The 22,975-nt window shown below is 47.6% G+C and overlaps 1 protein-coding gene across 1 annotated transcript in view; it reads right to left on the reverse strand.

Moving 5' to 3' along the window:
- Nucleotides 1-22,095, reverse strand: part of PNPLA2 (patatin like phospholipase domain containing 2) — a 31,815-nt gene extending 9,720 nt beyond the window's left edge. Inside the window, exons 1-3 of the mRNA XM_042038362.1 lie at nucleotides 21,713-22,095; nucleotides 3,615-3,847; nucleotides 3,363-3,428 (exon numbers count right to left, since the gene is read on the reverse strand). Coding sequence (XP_041894296.1) covers nucleotides 3,363-3,428; nucleotides 3,615-3,847; nucleotides 21,713-21,899 — 486 coding nt within the window. The 5' untranslated portion in view covers nucleotides 21,900-22,095. The remainder of the gene's footprint in view (nucleotides 1-3,362; nucleotides 3,429-3,614; nucleotides 3,848-21,712) is intronic.
- Nucleotides 22,096-22,975: the final 880 nt, after the last annotated feature.

Here is a 22,975-nt window from a genome sequence, read left to right on the forward strand (position 1 = left end):
GTTCTTGGGTTTGCTCTTAACAGGCACCCTCTTATCAGAGAATGTTCTGTACTTCTGTACCATAAACACATTTGCGTTACCCTTGCAGGAAGGGCAACCCCAGTAGCACGTTCTCAAAACATTTTTTGGATACTATAATTGCACAAGGAGCTGAGCAAGATGATCCCTATCACAGGTTTTGGCAACATGCAAGGATGTCAGTCAAGCCAAAAGAGAAGGAAGCTGGGGGTCTTTGCAGAGCAACTCCAGCTCTTGCGAACCTCAATTACAGAAGAGTCCTGCTGGTTTTGTATCAGGGTTGATCCTGCAATTTGCTGCCTGGATCCATTTCCTTTGGACAGAGTCAAACACAAATCACGATACAGGGACTGTGCAGCCCTATAAGTAGCAGCTATAAGCATATTTCAGTTCTCCGCTGGGTGAGAAGCTGAGCCAGTAGAAGCTAAACCCAGGCAGAGCACAGAAATGCTGACTGAAGAAGGAGGTGCTCCATTCTGCATCCTGCTTCCTCTTTTTTCACAGGCAGGCTGACTACCAACATTGGTCTTTTGCTGCACAATGCCTAGGAAAACACCAGATGTGTTGCCTGGAGAGTGCTTTGCACTTTGTTCTCTCTTGCTCTGGATGGCAGACAAGACAAAGACTTCTTCAAGCAGCTTCTCTGAGCCTGGGGAACAGTTCACAGGCTCTTGGGCTGAAATTAAGCTATAGCAAGCCAGCTGCCATTGAAGCAACAGTGTCAGGGTGGACTGCACAGCAGTTTGCCTTCTTGGGAGGCAAACTAAACCTCAGGGCTACCTTTGCATACAGCCTACAGCTTCACAGGAGACTGCTTGTGATTACAGTTGTAGGCTACAGCAGCCCAAACTCAGAGCACAGGACATTTTATCCTCATGGCAGCCCTTGCTCACCAAACACTGTGTCAAGACAGACACTTAGAGACTCCTGCACGACCTGAATTTGGACAGTGAAGGAAGGATAGGATAGATTAAACCCAAGAATAAGTGCATCATCTCAGAAACAGTAACACAGCTTGCTTACAAGATGCTTTCTGATAACAGAGCTGCCAACAATCAACTGAACCCTCTCCCCCTTCTAAAGTGGGCATCACTGTTCCCTAAGCCTAAAGCAACCACAGCAAACTGCCACTGCCATCCTCTCCCCAAGGCTGCTCCACTTGGAGCCAGACTAGGCACAGCTAGAGCTGGGGACATCTGCCTGACTCGCTTTGCAAGGATGAGATCCCAACATGCCGAGTGGGACAAGAACAGAGCAAAGCAGGCAGCATGCACTTTGTTTAAAGAAAATGGAGGTAAGTTTTAGTGCTGGACAACACTAGTTTTGCAGTAAGGATGCAGAAGACACTTTTCCCTGAGGGTGGCAGCATGACTCCACAGATGCCATCAGAAAAAAGGCTCAACTACAACAGAGCTGAAAGGCAAAGCCTTCCGACTCCATAGAAATCCCCGAGTAGACGTGCACACCCCACTCTCTGGTCCACTGCTTCCAAGCAATGCTGATTAACATTCCTCAGTAAAGCTCAGCTACTACTCCTTTGGATTTGCCTAAACCTCCAGTAATGCAAGTGTAACCACTCTCCAGCTTCCTCCAAAGCCCAGGACAGCACAGAGCCATAGGTGGAGCCACCACCTGCCTGCAGGCACAAGCAGCAGCAGCTTTAGGGGATGGTTCATAGACTGGGGTGCCCACTTCCCATTCCCTTATGTTCTCCCATGCACAGGGACCCTCACTCACATGATTTGACAATCAGCTTTGTAACCCTTGTCAGGGGTTCGTCTCACCCACATGCTGCAGACAATTCACAACTACAGTGTGTGTTGACAGGTCAGTTACTGACTTTTCCATTTCTCAATATTTAAGTTTGGGGTTTTTTTTACTCCCCTACCCATCTCCATCATCCACTCCATGGAGCTACCAGATCTCAGAGAAGTGAACACTGGAAAAAATTTAGGAGGAAGGCAAAATACGGATTTTGCATCTTGCACACAGTAACATTGCCTTGAAAACTAGTTCTTGTGCCAGGCCTGTCAGTTTATCCTGTGGCAAATACAGTCACCACAGGCATGCTAGGAACCATGCATTCCTGTTTCAAAACCATTTCCCAAGCTCATGCTCAACCCAGTTTAACCTCTCGCCTCATCAGCAATCTCCCTTCAGAGCCATGTTTTTCAGGGGAAGAGGTAGGAATTAAATTTCCTCATCTCATATTTCCTCCCCACCTTTTCCCATGAGAAGTCATCCCTCAGAGTGCCAGGGCAGCTGCACATTCCAGAAACCCTGATGTTGCAGACAGTTTTGGAATTGTGAGATTTTTGCCTGATGCACACTGACCTCAATTAGCCCCAAAGAGGTGTAAGGGAAGAGCCACTGCTATGGTCCCACCAGCTGTAGGGAAAAAGCCCTGCCTGCAGTTGCTGAGCAAATACCAAACCATTACTGATTCTGTCACTTCTCTGAAATGATAACATTGGACATCTCCTCCAGGTCATTTCCCTGACCAACATGCTTGCACAAGACAAAACCAGCCAAGCTATGTATTATGCAGGAGCAAAACTGACTTCACTTTTAGGACAGAGGTAGCGATCGAAGCAGATTTGGTGCTGTGCTCTGACAGACAGAGGCACTTTGGTCAGACCACTTACAGTGACTCAGGGCACATATTTTATAGCAGTTCTCCCTCTCACTTTTGACTATTTAGTTTGCAAAACCTCTGCCTTTTAACATGTTCATTAACCTATGCAGCACAAGGGAGATCAAGCTCAACCAGGAGGCCCTTAAAGCACGACTGCAATATCCAGACATTCTGCAGCTCTGCACAGCTTTCTCATGTTTTCATTTCTAACATAACAGAGGGATGAATTGGCCTTGGACAGCCTTGGACACAATTTAAGAAAGCTCTGGCAGCAGAACATTATTCTCAGATAAAGGACAGAAAGAACTCCATGGAAAAGAGGGCCAGTGTCAGGCACATGGGAGGGGGACTACACTCATGACGTTTATCCTGGGCCCAACTTCTTTCCACATGCGGACAGCTGGAGCCTCAGTGATGGAAAGTGTTGTACCATGCAGCCAGGAGAACCACCGGCTAAGCCAGCCAGTCCTTCCCCAGACTGCCATATATTAAATGTTAAATCCACATGTTAAATCCACTGGTCTTCAGGACATTTGTAGTCAACTGTGGGCAGCAGTGGAAAGAAGGCATATCCACTGCTGGAAGTTGCTTATTTGGGAATTTCTTGCATCTCTTCGGATAAATGCTGCCAGCAGGCAGGCAATAACATTGTCAAAACTTACTCATTAGTACGCAATTTAATGAAGGACCATCTTAGAATCTTACTTACCACTCCACGCAAGGTTGGAGGTATCAGCCCACAGTAGACAGGGATAAAGGTGCTGCAGACACAGGCCTGAGGGAGAAAGAGATCCAGAATATAAGAATCAGATCAAAGCCTACTGAAACAATTACTCTTCTTGGAACACCGTGCTGGCATGTGCTGACGATTATACTCCAGTACTAAGGACATTTGGAGACCAAGGCAAAATAAAACTGCATGCAGTTCCTGCCCAGCCCTCCGCAGTAAGATTCCATTCACCTGGATCAGTTCCTCCTTGGAAGTGAAGTCTGACAGTATCACATTTTCTCCATCAGAGACCCGTGTCAGGGAAATACCCAAACGCCCTGCTGCAACCTCATGCCCATTCTCTGGCACAGTCTTGGACAGGCACATCCGAATGGTCTTCACCAAGTTGAAAGAGGGGTGGAGTGGGCCCAAGAACCTCTTCCGGGCTTCTTTTGACACCCGAATAATGCTGGCACCAGCCTCACCTGCAACAAGAGAAAGACAAATGCACCATGAAATGCTACCAAAACCAGTCTTTTCCTTCACAAAACTAGGCACAGAAAAGCCTCATTCCCAGCTTTCTTCAGAGGTTTCTCCCCACTGGCTGATATACAACTCAGAGCAAGAGGTTGTTACAGAAGTCATGGAAGTTTGCTGTCTTGGCCCTCACACTTCATTCACAAAGAGCTACCCTCCTCTTACTTATGTTTTACAAAGTCAAAGAAGATCACGTGCATTTGACCAAAGGTTCACTCTTTTTTTTAGATCCTGGCCAGTGCAGGGCTGGTGAAAACAGACTAAGAAAGAAAACAAGGCTGATACTTCAACAGCTTTGAGCTTATGGTTAAATCCACTTCAAAACATATTCCACTTAAAGCTTTCTAGTAAGCATCTTTTTTCTGACAGGAAAAAGAATCATCAACCTGTAAGCAAAAGTGCCAGAACAGGAATGCTGGTGCTTTCCAGCTAAGTGATCCCACCTCTGCTGTGAATGTCAGCCACACCTCAAGTGAGCAAGAGGGACTACTGATCCCCAGTAGGGAATCAGTGACTTAGTCCCTCCTACAGAGCCTCTGGTGTCCCGTCCCTTACATATCCAATTCCACAGCACTAAACTAGGCCCTGATGGCAAGCAGGACTCCTGAAGGCATGCTTGCTTTACCCTTTCACACAGTGACCCAGCTGGGTTTGAGGAGAGGAGAGGAGAGGAGAGAGCCCAGCTGCACAAAAGGGAAGGCGTCTGCTAAGCCCATTATCTCAGCCACTAGAAGCTCCATCTGGCAAGCACATCAGAGCTCTCCAGTAGGAAAAAAGGGATGGGAGGAAACAAAAATACAAAACTACAGCATCCAGCATGTTGCCCTTTGCACTCACTGACTGCTGCCTTGACACACATCCAGCCATGGTGCGATACAACAGTTTCTCTAAGTACCAGCTAATCACTGCATTCCAAGGAGTGTCAGGAATCAGGAACATATATGTGAGAAAAATGTGAGGGGAAGTATTAAAGAAACCAGAGAAAAGAAACATGCTTTTACAAGTGAAGAGTCCTTTCCAATCAAACTGAAGGTCAGTTCCTGGAAAAAGATGAAAGACTACCAGTTCAAGCCAACTGGAAGTCCCCTCATTTTGCTCTCCCACTCTGTTTTTCAATTGCAAAAACAAGGCAGCAGAATTAAAGAACTCAAGTGAGACCCAGGTTAATAAATACAATGGAGATAAGAGCAACAACCCTCAATGCTTTGTTGACACATCCCAATCTTTTGCAATACACATATGCCAACAACATGTTTTCCATCAGTGCAGCCTGGGAACGTGATTCTGGGCTTAGGACACCCATCAACACCGGTAGCTCAAGCACACAGAGAACTGGACCCTTGAACATCACCAGAGACTCTGAGGTCAGGATTTTAGGCACTGTGAGGTAGCAACTTAGTAGAAAAGCCAAAGTTCCCCATCTGAAGCAATTTTTAGCCCTGTAATCCCGGTCTTCTGTCCTAGAGCAATGTTTAGCAGTCTAATTCTGATCTTACTTACTCAATTAGCAGTAAGCCATTGAGCCCAGCCTGTTCCAGATAGTAGCCACATGGCTCAACATCCTTCCCAACACAAAATAAGTCAGCCCCACAGAAATACACTTTATAATCACTGCGACATTAGCACTCAAAACGCTCCTTAAGATACCTTCATGTCTGTCAAGGGGAGGAAAGACACACAAAGAAACTGCTATTGAGCAAAAAACTGAAGGAATCCCAGCCCACCACCTTGGCCATGTGACCCCATAAAGGAAACTCCTCTGCACTGAGTACATTGCAGGGAATTGTTGGCTTGTTTGAAATCCCCAGGGAGGGTGGGTGTTGAGCATGCAGCTGAGGGGAGACCCCTGTGTGCAAAGGCCATGGTGGGTGGAGTGTAGGTTACCCAACAGATGGTGCTTAGAGAACAATGCTTTCAGGCTTGGCATCTCCGTGTGCAGATAGACTTGACAGCAATACTGAAAACAACTGCAACTAAATGGAGCTTATGACTGTTTGAACAAAAATGTGAGCTGGAAGGGGTTTGGGGTTTTTTTTAAGAAAAAAAAGAGAGCAAAGTCCCGACTATGCCAGGAAACAGCATTTGAAGGGAGCCCCAAGTTGTAGCTGCCTGCTCTATCAAGAGGGCAAAGTAAAATTATTGCTAATTAGCAAGTTCATTCTTTGAATACTTTCTGGGTGTTTTTTGTTTTGGGTTACTTTTATACACATGTATAAAATATACATGCGTGCCCACAGGAGCTTTGAGGCACTTCTGTTTAAAGACATCTGTGATTCCATTGGACTCACTTGATCACTTGCACCAAAGCTGGATGTGGAATTGTTCTGTGGGAAGACATGGGCACAGGGTGACCTGCAGTACCACCAGCTTTCCAGGAAATAAGGCTAGCTGAGGGTTCAGCCAAAGAAGCCAGGTTTATGCAGCTAGATCCATGATAGATGACAAGTCCTCTTAGAAATATATTTGGGAGGAGAGAAAAGAAGTGACAGTGTTTTAATCCTGTTACTACCAGAAGTGCTATTCCAGGAAAACCGGCTCAAATTCTGTTTGCAGTCTGTCAGAGGGAGCAGCTGAATTAGAGGCAGTCAAGAGAGACAACCTCCTACAGGGGTCAGCCACCAGCTCTCAATTATTTCTAGGACTAGTCCAGTGCCAACTTTCCATAGGAAAGCTTCTCATGGTTTTTGATGGATCTAGTGATTCAGGACTCAGAGTCATGTGAAAAAGCTGAATTAAATTTATATTTCCTTATTGAGGTACATGGGGCAGAGGAAATCCCTAATAGTTGGCAGTGTTTGCTGAGAAAACATTTCATTCTTCTCGTACCAACCAATTAATTCAACACCTTTCCCTGTACAGATTTACTAAGCACATATTCCTCAAAAAATTTGCATTAATATATGTGGAATGTTTTATTTTCATTAGAAAGCCCACATCCCCCTTTACCCCCACCCCCATCACTGCCCCACTGGGTGTTGTTATACATAAACCCAAGTACTGCAGGGCTATTGCCCTTATCTGAATTTCAGCTGTGATGACGCAAAGGAGCATCACACCGTTGTGTCCTGGAACACCCCAATGTGACCCTTGCCACAAAAGGGAGGTCACTTGCTCCCCCTCTGCTGATTTGTCACCTGCAGCGGCTACAAGGGGCAAGATAGTGGCACCCATGGGAAAAGCCTGAAGGCAGCTGCTAGCTCACATTTCATTTTTATGTTATATCAATCCAGCTTCACATTAGCTTATTGACATAGGGTTAGACTGTTCCCTTTAACAACAAACTTTTATCTCTATCAGTCATGCTCAACTCCAAAATAACTCAGTAACTAAGTCTGTACTGCTTGGCATTCCCTAAACTCTAACCTGAAAAGCATTCAAGCAGCATGTGCTATTTGAAACTGTAAACAAACACCCCAGCAGAGCAGCCTGCTGCTACTCTGCCTCTGGAACAGCGGAGCTGAAGATCCATCACCTAAAACTGATGTTAGCCAGGCAGTTGGGAAGACACTTAACCGCTGCTAAGGGCTCTGGGATGAGACAGAAAGGCTCCTCCAAACCTGTGCAGTGCGTAAGGACAAAGACCATCGCAAAGCTTAAACACTGCATGACAGGAGGGGTGACAAGTGGGGAAGAAGGGCCTCTTCAGACCCACATCTGCAGCATCAAGGCTTTGGCACCAAGGACACCAGGATTGTCTCCTGTTAAACCACATTAGACCATATTGATATCGATTTGCCAGCCAGTAAAATGACAAATGACCCATGAAGTATTTCAAATGGAAAAAAGCGCCTAAGACACAGACAAAAATAGGAGCAGAGTAAGCTAAATAGGGGAAAGGGCATTCTGGATATTTAACCCAGCAGCTCACCCGTGACACTGTAGCTCCCTCTGGGAGAGCTCCATGCCAGGGACATTCCCACTCCCTGCCTAGTGCAACAGTAAACAGGATACAAACTTAAACTTCTCTAACAGGGATGGAGAGCAGAGGATGGCACAGAGGGCAGGTGGATGTAGCAACAGCATTCTCGGTCCCTACTGGCAGGAGGCACAGAGAGGTCACACCCCAGACTGCAGATGCCATAACTTGCCTGGACTAGTGGGGCAGGCAGGAAGCTCTGCAGAGCCTCACTAAACCTGCTTCTCATTCAACACCAACAAATGGACTCCTTCCTACACATCACCAACACAGAGGCACCACTCCTCCCTCCTCATTCCCATTACCCAGCTAAGGCTCCAGACTGGCCCAACACACCAATAGCTCTGAAAGGAAGCCAACTAGCAGAAGGAAGCACAGGTACTTCTAGTATTCCCCCAGGACCCTGACAGCCCTATATGCCTTGTTAGTTTGGGATCCCACAACCAAACTATTTTGACTGTAAGATTTTCAGGACAGGAGTCTGCCAGCCCTGTGTACTATAACCAGGGACCTCATTCCAGGACTCCTTAAGTTCTGCTCAGCTATCTGCTCCAGAGAGGTTTGTGTGACACTCAGCACGGATGTCCCTTTTAAGAGTCCCCAGCTAAAATTTTCGCACTTTGCTTTCAATGCAGCTGGTTGCTAAGAACTGCTGGAGTTGTCATTATCCCATTGGTAGATCCCAGTCTGGATGTGAATTTAGTAATAGGATGAGTCAGAAGGAATTTATTAGCATGATCTTCCCCAACATTAATTTTTCTCGGTTGTCCATCTCTTGCTGTACTAGTTTGAAAACAAACCAGTGGGAGGCACTAAGTCAGAATAACAATTTAATGGAAATTAAAGAAAAGGGGAAAAAAAAGGTAAAAGAAAACACTGTCAAACTGACAGAGTCAAGGTACAACCTGACACCCTGTTAGGCAGGGTGGTGGTAGCAGTCTGGCAGAATGGTGGCTGCAGTCCTCTGAAGCGGTGATCCTGTAGTAAAACAGTCTGCTCTTCCTCAGGAAGTCCAATGGTGGCTGTGTAGCTCCTGTCCTCTGGAAATCCAGTGGGAAGCCGGTGTCTCTGGTGTTCAGCCTCAGATTATATCCACGATGGGATGCTTGGTTCCTCCCTCTGGGCGGAGCATCTCACAATGGGGTAACGAGTCATGAGGCCAAGTGTTGATTAGGCTCATTAACAGGAGAATAGTCCGGAGGGAGTTATCTCTGAGTCAGGCGGCAGGACAATGATGGGCAATTAACAGAAAGATAGTCTGGGGGGAGGAGGCAAGGAAACACTGCCCCACCTGGTTTCAACGGCTCCTGAGGATGGTAATAGAATACACTGCAACCCAGGACACTTGCTATTTCAGCTGTTCCTGTGTCACATACATGGAGGAGCTAAAAGTCAGTCTCTGACAACGAGCAGAGGTTTCAGGAGAGCTGTTCCATGTTCTTCCAGGGCACAAATCCTCAAGCTGCTCCAGTTCAGCATGCACAACTCTTCCTGCACTTGCCTCTTTAGATACTGAGAGTAAGCAGTGCACATACGTTCCCGCCTGGCCTCTCCCAGGAGATGATACAGTCCTAATTATAACACAGTCCTGTCACCAGCACAAAAGAAACCCACAAAGCTGTAAACAAGAGGCACCAAAACAGAAGTTTTCAAATATACATCTAGAAAATAATTAACAGAGAACTTTATTGGATGTTTCCTCATAGGTAGCTCAGATCATCAGAAAGCACCTGTTTGTTCACCCCAAGGAGCAGTGCACAGCAATGTGCCAGTGATCCAAAGACAACCCCAACTCTTGTGGGCAATGATCTCAGTTTGTAAAAGATCCCACTGCTTGTGTAGACTCCTGTTCTGCTTTCCACACTCATGCTGAAGCAATCTGGTTTCTACTTATTGTCCCAAGAGAGCAAAAACCAGCCAACATTTCAGCCAAGCTGAACAAAGGCCAACTTGCCCTGAATGGGAACCTGACCCAAGATGTTCTCTGATGGCCCATCAGTGAGGCTGAACAGATGTCAAAGGGGGCCCCAAAGACAAATCCATGTGTTGGGGTTTTAGTTTAGTCTGTTTTTTTTTTTTTCCCTGTTAAAGGAATTTTCTCCCATATGCATGTTGCTAGGGGACAAATAGCTGTACTTAAGAAAGACAAAAGGGGAGTGGGGCGGACCTGGCTACTCTTTTGTCTACACCTGGGTGTGGGGTCAGTTCGCTCTGAGCGTCCAGAGAGAGAAGCTGCAGAGAAAGGAGCTGCTGCTTCTTTCTTTTTGGCCGTTCTTTCTTCCTGCTGGAAACAACGCCGGGACCCCAAAAGCCGCTTTCCCTGCCCTGCTGGAGACCGGGCTGTGGCTGCCCTGCCCCGCTGCTGCTTTGAGCTTCCGCTACGCTGTAGCCCTGCTCGCCCTGCCTGCCTGGGCCTCCGTGGGCTTTTCCCATCTGGATACATCTCGTCTGCCACCCGGGATTTGCGTCCGTCCCTGCCGCTTCAGCCGCTGTTCCTGAGAGTCCGGGATCGGCTGCCCAGGGGTTTGTGAAGCCTTTGTTCCATCCCTTCCCGGGATCCCAGAGCACCAGTGCCGCGTGTTTCCCGAGCTCGCTCCGGAGCGCCCCCTGCAGCCGCGGGGGAACCATCGCACCTGCCCTGCTCACCGGGAGCCGCCAGCGCCCCTGCCGGCTGCGAGCGGAACTGCACCCGAGGGGAAAGGGCCCGACAGCCGAGAAGGCTGGCACTGGGTTTGTGACTGCTGTTACTGCCATAGTTGTTGTTGTTTTGTTTGACTGGTTATATACATATATATAGAGAGAGTAAAGAACTGTTATTCCTATTTCCCACATCTTTGCCTAAAGGCCCTTGATTTCAGAATATAATAACTTGGAGGGAAAAGGGGTTATATCTGCCACTTCAAGGGGGGCCTCTGCCTTCCTTAGCAGACACCTGTCTTTCAAAACCGAGACACCATGCCAGCAGGAAATAAAGAGCGATGTTTTACAATCTGTCCCTTTTAAGACATACTCAGGTGATAGGTGTACTGCACTGCTGGTGACAAGTCTTTAATTTTGGTCTGAAATCCTGGACAGACACCTAAAAGCACTGGGTGTGGAAAGAATATCCCTCGCTTGCCAGAAGTTGTAAGATTCCCACTATTTGACACAAATAAAAACCTCCCATTTTTAAACATTTGAGGCTGGGGGATGGCAGCTAGCAGTGAAGTCTTTAAAAGCACCAACTCTTTTCACATCTGTGCACGTCTTCCTGTAAGCCAGTTACATTGAGAAACACCATGTACCAGAACAAGCTGCTCTTCTGGGACTTCCCTAATTTTTGTTGTTTTGATGCATATTTTTTTATTTTATTTAAGGTCTTCACTCAGTCCTTCTCTCCAACTATTTTACCATCAGATAATAAACAGTTCAGCTCACTTGGCTCCAGATAAGAGAACAGGAAGGAAACTTTTATTTTTGGTGATACGTAGGAGGTAAACAGAACTCCCCCCTCACAACCACACCCACTCAGTTTGCAGACAGTCCTACTGCTTGACCAGCTGTTCCCTGTGGCAAGTAACTTTTCTCATCAGGGGATCTGTGCAGGGATTTGACCTCAGAGTTCAACAAACAAACAATTTTGTAAAGGAGAGTTCTTAGAAAGCCTGGCCACCAGCTGTACATACTGGTGTTTCTCCCCCTTTGCTCAGGAATGAGAGGCACTAACACATACCCTACTGGAGCAACTCCTAGGGATCCCTGTTACACTACAGCGATCAACACCTGTTTCAACCTTACAGGTGGGGCAGGTGCAAACACCAAGAGAAAGAGACAGCTTTTTAAATAGGGCCAGCTCTTGCAGCCAGAGGCAGATGCTAAAAGAAAGCCCTTCTTTCTGGTTCAGATTCTTTACGCTCAGCATTCCTTAGACTAGACACAAACTGTGTTTAGCCCAAGACACACTCTGCAGCAGGAGGGCTGTGTAAATTCAGATCATTTCCAAGTGCTTCAGAACCAGAAGCCTCTCTCCTAATGTGTCTGTCCCAAGATGTTTGCTTTTCTATTTCAACTGGGGGGAAAAAAAAAAGCTGTCAGTCATGTTACCTTTTTAAATAAAGCCAAACTAAAAGGAGACATTTTTCCCATTTGAGCCAAAAGATACGGTTACTGTGCTCTAGATACCAGTTAATAGATGAACCAGAACTATTGCCACATGCTAGATATGAGGAACATAAGAGGCTTTTAAGTTGCCAGGGTTTCTATCTCTTGCACAGAGCAGCTTACCAGGGCAGCCCACAGTGACTGCCACATGCCCATCCATCAACTGGTACCTGCAGGGTAGGACCCTCATGCAAGCCCAAGTGCAGATGCACCACTCATAGCTCACCTTAAGGCCCATTGTTCTGCTTTGCACAGAAGCAAACAGGCCTTGGGAGAGCAGGCATAAGAGCTCCCAGGCTTGATGATGTCTCTAGCTAAACCTTTGCACCGGTCTTAACGAAGTGTTGGCACACCAAGGCCTCACCAAAACTGCTGTTCTGCAAGCTGAGACTTGCTTTGTTTCTGTGGTCAGGACGGGAGCGCTTCTTTTCGCAACACAAATCCAAAACCAGCGCAGCTGCTGCTGTGAAACAATCGATAGAAAGGGCAGGAGGCAGCTCAGTGCAGGCAGCCAGCCAGGATTGCTCTGTCACAAGCACAGCAGCAACACTCACTAGTCTAATCTTTCTCTTCTGTAATGCCCTAATACGAGGCTTAATGCTGCATTTCTGCTCATAGCATTAGAGAAATTAAATGACATAATGCATGAAAAGGAAAAGCTACTCAGGACCCCAGGCAAGCTGAACTGAGAGCCATGTTCCATCTTCATTCATCCATCAATCCCTGTCAATGCTATAGTGCAACTCAAACTGCATGGGATGACAAGAAAAGGGGATTCACAGAGTAGACAAGGCGCAGCTCATATCCTTGCTGCTCACTTTGGACCAGGTAATGCTGAGTTTGAAGCAATTTTTTTAAAAACAAGTACTCATCCAGAGAAAGCTAATGGAGGGGAGAAACAGACCAAAACCCATGTCATAATGATGAGAAATTACCTTTCTTCTCTGGTCTGCACAGGCAGAAGTGGAACCACATCCAAATCTCACTTCCTTCACCTGAGTGAAAACAACTAACACAAAGCCTCCAGTTGCTGTCATTCTGAGAGGGAACTAGTGCAGAAAGATCAAGCCTCACCCACACGCACAATGTTGCACACACAGTTCACGTTCACTTCTCAGAGTAGTTTGCAGGATAGCATCACACACACACCACTAGACAAAACAGAACTGTTTCCACTTCATAGGGGAGGCAGTACTAGAGGAAATATGTTTTAGAGTAGATACCTTTGCCAGGCACCACAGATCCACAAAGACAAAAACTGGAATTAGCAGTCATCATTTCTACTTCCAGTCTGAAGAAACAGCTGCCAATCCAGCAGCCCTTCAGCTTTATCACACACCAGCCACTACCCTCAGCTGGCTCACCAAATCCAAAACAAAGCCCACACACAGCTTTTGGTGGCTGTCAGCCCAAGCCCTGCTGAATGCTTTCCTGTGTGCTTCCAGGTGACAATTGTTCCATATTCAGAGATGAGACCAGAGACATGGCTGGCTCTGTCACACAGCGGCCTGTCTTTCTCCCTGTCCTTTCCACTGTACACTTCTGTGGCTGCTAAAACCCTAACACAGACGAGAGGAACAGCCCTGACACCCTCCACTGGCTCTCAGCCTGCATCATGCCCAGCTCTCAAGTTCACAAGGCTGGCCAGCTGCTCCAATCCATGCCAAGCCCCTCCCTGTACACCCGTGAGCAGGATTCCTGCTGAGCCTGATTTGCCCTCCCATCTCACACAGGCAGGTCAAGTGTCACCTTACACCCCAAACTCTTCCCCACTGGCCCTGGCATGAGCAGGGCAGACTCCAGCAAGGAAGTGAGAATCAAAAGCTATTTCCAAAGCAGTCCTCTGGCAAGCGGTGTTAGCACTTTGATCTAGAAGGATTCTCCTTTTGTTGAAGCAGCTTCAGGCAGATCACAAGGTAAGCTGCATACCTTGGGAACCATGGCAAGAAAATCTAGAAACTGATGCTACCTTTCTTCCAGAGACATCAGCAGTGGCCCCCCAGCCACAATGTGACTGGGATTCTGAAAACAACTATGTGAGCAGGACAAGAACTACTCACAGAGGGTTGCACAGACCCCTGCAGGGGAAAAGCCTCTGCTCAACCCTTCCTGCAGGGCTGAGCACACAAACAAGAACAGCAAGACAGATGTTCAGATAAACATCTGACAGATGAGCTCTTCTGCATGCAGAAATATGGCTAGTAGTTAAATGCCTCCCTTAAAGCATTTTAAAGCAAAGTTAAATGCTTCTCTTAAAGATTATTTTACCAATCCCACTATGTAAGAACACTAGGATAGATAAATCAATATAACTCTCTGTGCTGACATCCCACTCTGAAACAGGACTCCAAGTTTTTCCACACATGGCATAACTACGGCAGCCTGAATCCACACTCTGTCTCCATAATACACTGGAATGCTTTTTTTTTTTGCCAGGCCCAGCACTGAATCAGCAGCATTCAATGCACCCAGCAAGACTGGCCCTTGTAATTAACAGATGTGAAGGGATTCTTGATTCACCCTCAGATGCCACCTCCTCTACTTCAGGATGCTAAACTAGATAATCCACAGGAGTGGCAGCTCAGAGACTGCCAGAACCTCCAATGCTACAATGATATTCAATTCTTTAAATCCTAAGCCTGAAAAAGGCCTCCAAAACCAATATCCATCCAAACAAACTTCAGTGTATGAAGGGGAGGAGAATGGTTCATTCTCAGAAGAAATCCTCCAGGAACAGCACAGCTGAAAGCCTGGGAAACAGTGGCAGAAGACACTTCATGAAGCTTGCAGATTCCAAATGTCTTGTCAGGCAGAAGTCATCATTGGGGATTTGGCCTTTATCTGTACCAGAAAGCACAAGCAGTTCAGTTCTGGGTGAGTGCCAGAGGGCAGCAAAAAGCCCTGGGTTCTAATAAAGCTACCACACCTGATGTAACACACTGTACTGCAGATCAGTACAACCCCATGGACAGGATCAGGCCTGCCACAAGCAGCTGTTGTATCACTAGTGCCAAACTCTCTCCTCCCTCCCTCTGGCCCTTGTAGCTACAACAATCTCCAGCATCTTTTCTACACTTCCAGGCTCACTAATTGCCTCTCTCCTATGTGCTCCTTGGAAGAGATTTTCTACTGCCCCAGACATTATCACTTCAAGGACACATTCTGTCTTTTCTCAAGGACATGGGACTTATTTACAGCCTTCCACATGGAATCATTTCCTCTACCCCTCCTTTTCACTACCTCTTACTCTACTTGCCTGACAAGGCACACAGTCCAAGGCAAATATATATGCATAGGCACTGCTGACTCTTTCACATAACTAAAGACACATCCTGACTTTCACCTCAAGTCCCAAGAACACTTAGCAGAAAGGAAGAGTATGAGCATTAGAGCTGGGCAACAGAAGTGTAGAAGTGCAGAGGATTCAATGGAAAACTGGTGGCCACTTTGGAATCCAGCCACAAGTAGGGTTTGTACTGCAAAGAGCAAAGTGAACAGGAGTCACCCACTCACACTGCTCCTTGGAGTAAGATTTCTGAGGTTTTGCAAAGGTCCTGTAATTAGAAGGCCTGCTCATTCCCATCTCCAGAAAGAAGGAATGCTGACTAATTACCATTTCCAGCCCTTGCACGGTCCTCTTCAAGTACAGTAGAAAGCAAGCACAAGAGGTGGAAATCTTCTCCAGCCAAGTCCGGGAGCATTTCATCTGTGCTTCATGGAGGGCACGCAGAGAAACACTGAGAAACCCAGAGTGAGCAGGGGCCCAACATCTGAGTACAATCCCAAGCTCACTGCACTGGAAAGTGACACAGCCCCCCCGACAGACAGGAAACAAGCACCACCAGCCACTGGACATGCAGGCAGAGCTGCTGTAACCACTGCAGCAGCAGGAGTTTGGAACTGAACGACACAGCAAGAAATTTGAGCAAGGCCTTTTGATTTATCAGGACTAAACTTCCAAACACAATCAGAAAGTGGACATAGGACCCTGAAGAACATAGGACAGCTTCTCCTATTTTATATGGAGGACTTGCAGTTGCCTTGAGGAGTTTGGGGAGCTAAGAGGCAGAAAGAAGTGGAACAGCTCAGACATGCTGCAAGGTCAAGAGACTTGCTGAACCTATGGGTCAGAGGAACGACCATGCAAAGACCTCTTGTGATGTTGCCAGTGCCACTGTGCAGCTGCTGCCACGGCTGACAGCAAGGCTGGCACCAAGCTGCCCCAAGCTGCCCAGCACACCTGCTGTCTATGTGGGGTGCCAAAAGAATAAACACGTGCCTTGCTAGGACTGTTTTTTCCTAGAAGTGGCTCCTTGGCCTCCTTTGCACTCATCAACAAGATGCCTGCAAGACCACCTTTCCTTACAGGTGCTTCTTTATTAGAGCGAGGCAGACAGCAGGAACAAGTGCCTTCCCTACCAACAAAAGGTATTGCAGGATGCTCTGGCTGCCAGCTTACTCCTCTGGACACCTGATCCCACAGCCCTGTGACTGCTGAGGGCACTGATCCAGGCTCAGCAGCTTCTCCATCAAGCCAGTGAACATTTCCGACTACGTCAGCACAGAACATCTCCCCCCCCACTTCTATTTTCCACCACAGAAAAAAGCTTTACCACTTCCAAGGAGCACCAGAAGGTTCCCTATGAACTACATCCATGTATGTACATAAGAGTGTCTCCTTCCTGGGCTGGAGCTACTGAGCTCAACAACTTTTCTCCCCAGGGTGGGCCTCTGCAGGAGGTACAAGTGCCCATCTCCTGTGCAAGGAGGAACCTGACTACTGAGGCACCACAGATACTACAAAATTTTCCTTTGTGTCCCTGTGGAGATCCACAGTTCTCTTCATGCAGCCACAGAAGACAGCATCACATATACTTCCTCTAGGATAAGCATCCTGATTCATGCTTTGGCCAGCATAAACTGGCATTGCTCTGAGGATCCCATAGATTCTAAGCTGGTTTATTTCCCTCTCTCAGTCTGGGATTCGGTGTTAAGATTACACACACACACAGAGAAAATAAATCTCCATGACCCATTCTTAAGCCTTTGCATGCACATAATCAAACTGCAGAAGCACAGCATTTAAGATGCTCATATTGCTAATTATCTCAGTTTCAAAAGGTTTGGTTGGTTGGGCTTTTTTTTTTCTCCTGCTACCCAATGGATAAAGTCTCTACAGTTCAGCAGCACATTTCCCAGTGGTCACATGGTGACAGCTGACAAGCAAACCTGAATGTCAAACAACTTATTTCATCTCAGGTCAAGCCTGAGACAGTGTCCTGGTTAAGACAGTAGTTTAAAATAATTAAATAAATAAATGCTATAAACAACCCAGGAAGAGCTCTCCAAAGAGCATCCCAAACAACACTACTCAACATAGCAGATACGTGGCCTCCTTTCTGTATTTTTAGTACTAAAAGCATCCCCTCAGCTTGCTTTCTCATTTTCTGTCAACCTTGTCATGCCTTAGGAGAACAGCTAACTTCCACAGATGGGGGTTTGATAGCCAGCTTTGCATTTGACAGCAGAACCCACCTCTTCCCCTCAAAATAGAAGCAATTGAACAGCTCCAATCCACCCTCAGGGCTGTCTAGGACAACATTCACATGCCATGCAGACAATTGAGATGCTGTTGGTTAACTATGAGTCAGAGGGACCTCAGTACCAGCTCAAAGACAGCTTTTCATGGATTACAGCTTCACATCCTATCATTTATTCAGGCTGCTATGCTCCCAAAGCAGGCACAACAAACCCTGTACAGTTCACCAAAGTGAGACGACTCAAGACCTTACCAAAATTATATTCCCTACTCAGTATTAGAGATTATAGAATCCAACAGTAGCTGCATTTTAGCATTCCTTGTGTCTGAAAAAGGACAGTCTCGCCATGTCACATAAGCCAGTTTTTCTCATCCAGGCCAGTGACTTACAGATTTATACAGACAGGTGACCATCCTCAAAGCCCCACGCCTAGAATTTGTGAAAAGCTGCAGGATTTGAGGTATGCACAAGGAGGAGACTGCAAAGCCATCATAAAAACTTTTCACTTGCTTGGCATATAAAGGTGCATTTCCTGGCATGCTGGACTCCAACATCCCCCAAGAGACAGTATAGGCATGACACAGGCCATTTCCCAGAAAACCCTTGGGGCTAGAAGCTGTTCATGCCACAACACTGCACTATGCACAATGAAGTAACTTGTAAACATATGAGACTGCCCAATGCACCTTGATAGCCCCACAGATTATTCTAGTGGGAAAATTGCAATGCTTTTTCCCATCAGCAAACAGAAGAACCTCAAAGCTGGAGAGAGAGCACTTCAGATGCAGGACGACATCACTGTTGTAACCTTGAACAATAAATCCAAGATCCCTACAACTTAATGGTAAAGTGCTTAACCAGAGCTAGGCAAGGGCGTATCAGACCGTAAATACTTCCTGATCTCTTATATAAATATAAGGTGCCCTGCCTAAGTAATATACATGTCCAGTGTTGTTTTCTTTGGTATTCTCAAACATGCCTGTGAAGCTCACAGTGCAGATCACTTAGTTATGGCTTTCAGTTCAGTGTGAGCCCACAGCAAAGCCTTCCTGTCCTACACAAATGACGATAGTTGTGGTCTTAACTCATGGAGAAGGCAGAATGAGTTCACAGGCAAGCTGAACAGATGCAAAGGCCAGAGGGAAAAAGCTGGAAAAGAAACCACTAAGTAGGATCTTATTCTCTGAAGTCAAGGAAGATTTCTGCTCTCTCTGATCAAGGTCTCAAAAGATTGGAATCAAGGAAGAGGTTTTTTTTCACTCCTCCCCAGCAAGTATTTGTCTCTGCACAGTAGAGTCTTCTTGAGTTCACAGGCATGAGGACACTATCTACATACAGTCAAATAAGCAAAGCTTCTGCAAAATTCCCCTCTGCCTGTCATTCATCAAGAGACACTATTTAGCATTTCAATTTCATGGACAGGGCAACAGACAGTGCAGAGTACAGTTGCCATAAGATCCAAAGCCCATGGGCTACACCCCCTGCTCTCAGCAAACACAGGTACTCGGGACCCTACAAGAACCTTGTTTTGGGGTGACTTTACGATGTGTATCCCCTATCGCCGCTCTATGCCCAGACACGATTCCTGTGCCTTTCTTTGTCTTTAAAACTGGGTGTGAGAAAAAGAAAAAAAGCCAGATGAACTTTTCAGAGCAGTCTGTGCTCCAAAGTCACTATCTTCTCTGCATGCTTCTGCAGCAGCAAGAGTGGAGGCAAGCACCTTCCTGCTTTTCAGCCAGCTCTCAGCTCCTTTTCTCAGGAGAGAGATGGAGAATTAAACTCCTTTGCTTTTCAGCTAGTCTGCAAGATGAGCCAAGAAAGTTTTTTTTTCCCCCTGAGACTTCGGGTTCTTCTTCTCTTCTGGAACTGTTCAGAACTTTCCATCGAGGCCCGGAGGGGGCCCAGGCCGACCTAGCTGCAAAGAGGAGAGAGATTTTAGAGTCCAAAGAAAGGACTCTAAAATCTTACCAGGCTCTCTCCACAGCGAGAGGTCTTATCATCTAGCATTATTCTTTTCCCCATGTGCATGGTGTCTTTTAAATAAATAGGTGTTTTTCCTTTCACTTTCCTCCTAGAAAAATTTTTCTTGAACCTGATGGGGGGAGGGATGGCTGTAAGCTGCCATCTATCAGAGGATGTTCAAATTTGGACATTCCTCTGAATTTGTCTCAAACCAGGACACGTCTGTATGAGAAAGAACTGCTCTCCTAGTTGAGGCTCAGCTGTACCTCCTACCCTGTCCCCTTTTGCCCCCATGATTTCATTCTAACCTCTGGACCTCTGCCTGGAAGGTGCACTGTCTGAAGGGTTTATGACATGGACAAAGTACGGCAATACCATGGCCCAGCCATGCATCCCATGTGCTTTTACTTTCAGAAGTCAGCTCCGTTGGCTTAGAGCTGCCAAGACACATGTCAGTCACACAGGTGAGTCAGAAGAAAGCTATTCCAGAGAAGTCAAACAGAAGACAGAACTGGAGCACCCAAGACCCAAGCCTTGATTAGCTTTAAAGCGCATGGTTTGCCCTCCATCAGGAGGTAGGCAAATGTTTCCTAGAAGGCGGTCCCTAACTCAGTCCTCTTAATAATGCCTCCCACTCTACCTCAGAGGGGGAGGGAAAACCTATTCTGATTCACAGAAAGCCCTCTACCAGGCTAGATGTCTCCATTAGAGCAGTGCCTGACACATCATGGATGGTCTAGACATATAAATAGCAAGAACAAAGCAGACATGATAACAAGATTGCTCAGCACTCAGAACGGCATCTGAGCAAGGCAAAGGACTTGGGCACTACCATCAGCCTGTCTCACACTTGTGCCAGCCTTCGAGTGAGGGAACTAACTGGGGAGTGAGGGAACTAACTGGGGAGTTAGGGAACTAACTGGGGAGTTAGGGAACTAACTGGGGAGTTAGGGAACTAACTGGGGAGTCACCTCTTCAACAGAAGCAACAGCAATTAAAGAACTAAATCCCTGGCAGCTACCTGCAAGTGGATCCCTACACAAGAAGGGATTAGGGATTATTATTCCTTGTCCACAGTAAAAATTGGCACCAGGGCATCACTGTGGCCTTTGAGATCTCAGATTGGGGTCTGAACAGCTGTTAAGAGCTTCCCATCGAGCTCCAGAAGTTACAGTAGCACTTCACTGGGCTTTTCTGTAGACAAAATGCTCAGGAAGGGAAGCTTCAAACCTAGCTACACAGAAAATGCTAACTTTTGTTGCACGAAGGCTACATCTCAAAACTACCTGTCTCCAAAAAAAAAAAAAAAAAAGAAAAAAAAAGTGCTGTGGAAAAACACCTATGATCAAAGTGAGAGAACTTCAAGCAGTAAACAGCTCTGGTTGCCTTGGCTCTCGGAGAAGCTCATAATTCTCTGAAATTAAATATATATACCTGATTCTCTCACACCACATTCCCCTTTCAAGCTTAAGAAACTTTTCTGCATGTGTTATTCTCAACATAAAAGCTTCCAAGTACAGACTCTAACACGTGTTTGTTGACTTCCTCCCATATGCAAAACGACAAAAAAGCCAGGAGGTATCACAGCCCATCTCCTTCAGCTGTTGCCCAGGCATAGGGACACACTACACTATGTGCTTGCTTCAGAGATAACTTTTTAAGGTTATTCTATAACTCGAAAACAGAGATAAAATCTAACTGGAGATCTAGCTCTTGCAGAGGGCCAGAGAATTCCTCAGTGCCCAAGACCCCAAGAAATAACCCTTTTCCAGAAATAAATATGGAGATTGAAGGATGCGCTACTCAGAGATGCTGCCCAACTCCCATCCGCACACGCAAACTCGATGTCTCCATCTCCAGCCGCTTCACCTCCCGTTCGCGGCCACCAAGGGCCAGTGCCCACACGGCGAGAGGCTCCTCTCCTCACCCAGAGCCCCACCAAACCTACTCCAAGCAAGGTAAACCCACAAACCGAGCCCAGCAAGTCCACATTATATATGTCTGTGTGGGTGGGTGTCAGAACCAGGAGCCCTGTGCTGACTTCCTACCGTCAGGGGCCTCCTTGACCTCAGCCACCCGTCAGGGACCGGGGCGAGGGGAAAGGCCTTAAAAACAAAGAGCCGCTCGCATTTCGGGAGGAGGAGGGCGCAGCGCTATTTACACACATATACGTATATACACCCACACGCCCTCGCTGTTGCTCTAATTAACAAATTAGCAGTAACGAAGGAGCGCCGGGCTCGGCCCGCGCTTACCGAGGCAGGCGCCGCTGACGAGGGCGGTGGCGGTGAGCGCCCCAGCCGAGGCGCCGTACACCTTCTTGGCGTTGGCGACCAGGAACGGGGCATGTTCCTGCAGGCAGCTGGCCACGCCGATGTGGTAGACCCCCAGGAAGCCGCAGCCGGCGAAGGAGATATTCCAGCTGGAGCCCAGCGGGAACATGGCCTCCGCGCCCCGCTGGAGACGGGGGGTGCACGGGGAAAGCAGCAGCAGCCGCGGCGGAGAGGTGAAGCCGCGCGTCTCTTCTCACACCGCCTCGGGACGGGCGGGACAGCCGGGAAGTGTTGCTGCCGAAGATGGAACTGGAGAACACAGCAATGTTTGCCGCTGGGAGAGCTGTGCCGGCTGCCAAGCTTATATGGGGCGGCCCGGCCCTCGGGCCCGCCCCCGGCATGGCCGCCGCCCCTCGGCAGCCCCGGCGCGGGCGGGATCGCCCGGCCCCTCCTGGCAACCCTTCCTCCGGTGAACCCTTCTCCTGGCCCCGGGCCATGGCGGGCGCTCGCCGTCTGCCGAGCCGGGGCAGCCGTGCCAGCGCCGCCCTGAAGTGGCAGGGGCCGAGCCAGCTTCTCGGAGGATAGGGTTGCGGCTGCTCGCAGCACCCCAAACCTCGCCCTGTCCCGGGGCAGCAGGCTGTCCTTCCCTCACGGAACATCCTGATTCTTGGCATCTGCTCCAAGTCCTAGGGGTTTCCTTTGTTTTTCAGGGAATGGGCACGAAACGTGAGAGAAAAGGAAAAGCTTTCCCCTTTCACAAGAAGCTGAGGAGTCAGAAGGAGGCAAGTCTTGTCACAGTAATAGGGCAAGAACTGGGAAAAGGGCAATCCCCCTGTCCCCCCCCTCAACAGCTTTCTCTGCCTCTAAACTCACAGAATCACTGGAAGGGACCCACAAGGATCATCGAGTCCAGGTCTTGGACCTGCACAGCATCATCCCCAAGAGTCACACCATTTGCCCAAGAGTATTGTCCGAATGCTTCTTGAACCCTATTAAGGCTTGTGTTGTGACCACTTCCCTGGGGAACCTGTTCCAGTGCCCAACCACCCTCTGGGTGAAGAACCTTTTTCTAATATCCAACCTAAACCTGCCTTGACACAATTTTGGGCCATTCCTTCGGGTCCTGTCACTGGGCACCGCAGAGAAGAGATCATTGTCTGCCCCTCCTCTTCCCCTCACAAGGAAGTCGTAGACTGTTGTATACTAATCACCAAAACACACAGTTGCTTACTTTTGCTAACCTGT

This window comes from Corvus kubaryi, unplaced genomic scaffold (genome assembly GCF_017639235.1).
Source record: "Corvus kubaryi isolate FWS band 111438036 unplaced genomic scaffold, C.kubaryi_AGA036_p1.0 37392, whole genome shotgun sequence".
Taxonomy (NCBI): domain Eukaryota; kingdom Metazoa; phylum Chordata; class Aves; order Passeriformes; family Corvidae; genus Corvus; species Corvus kubaryi.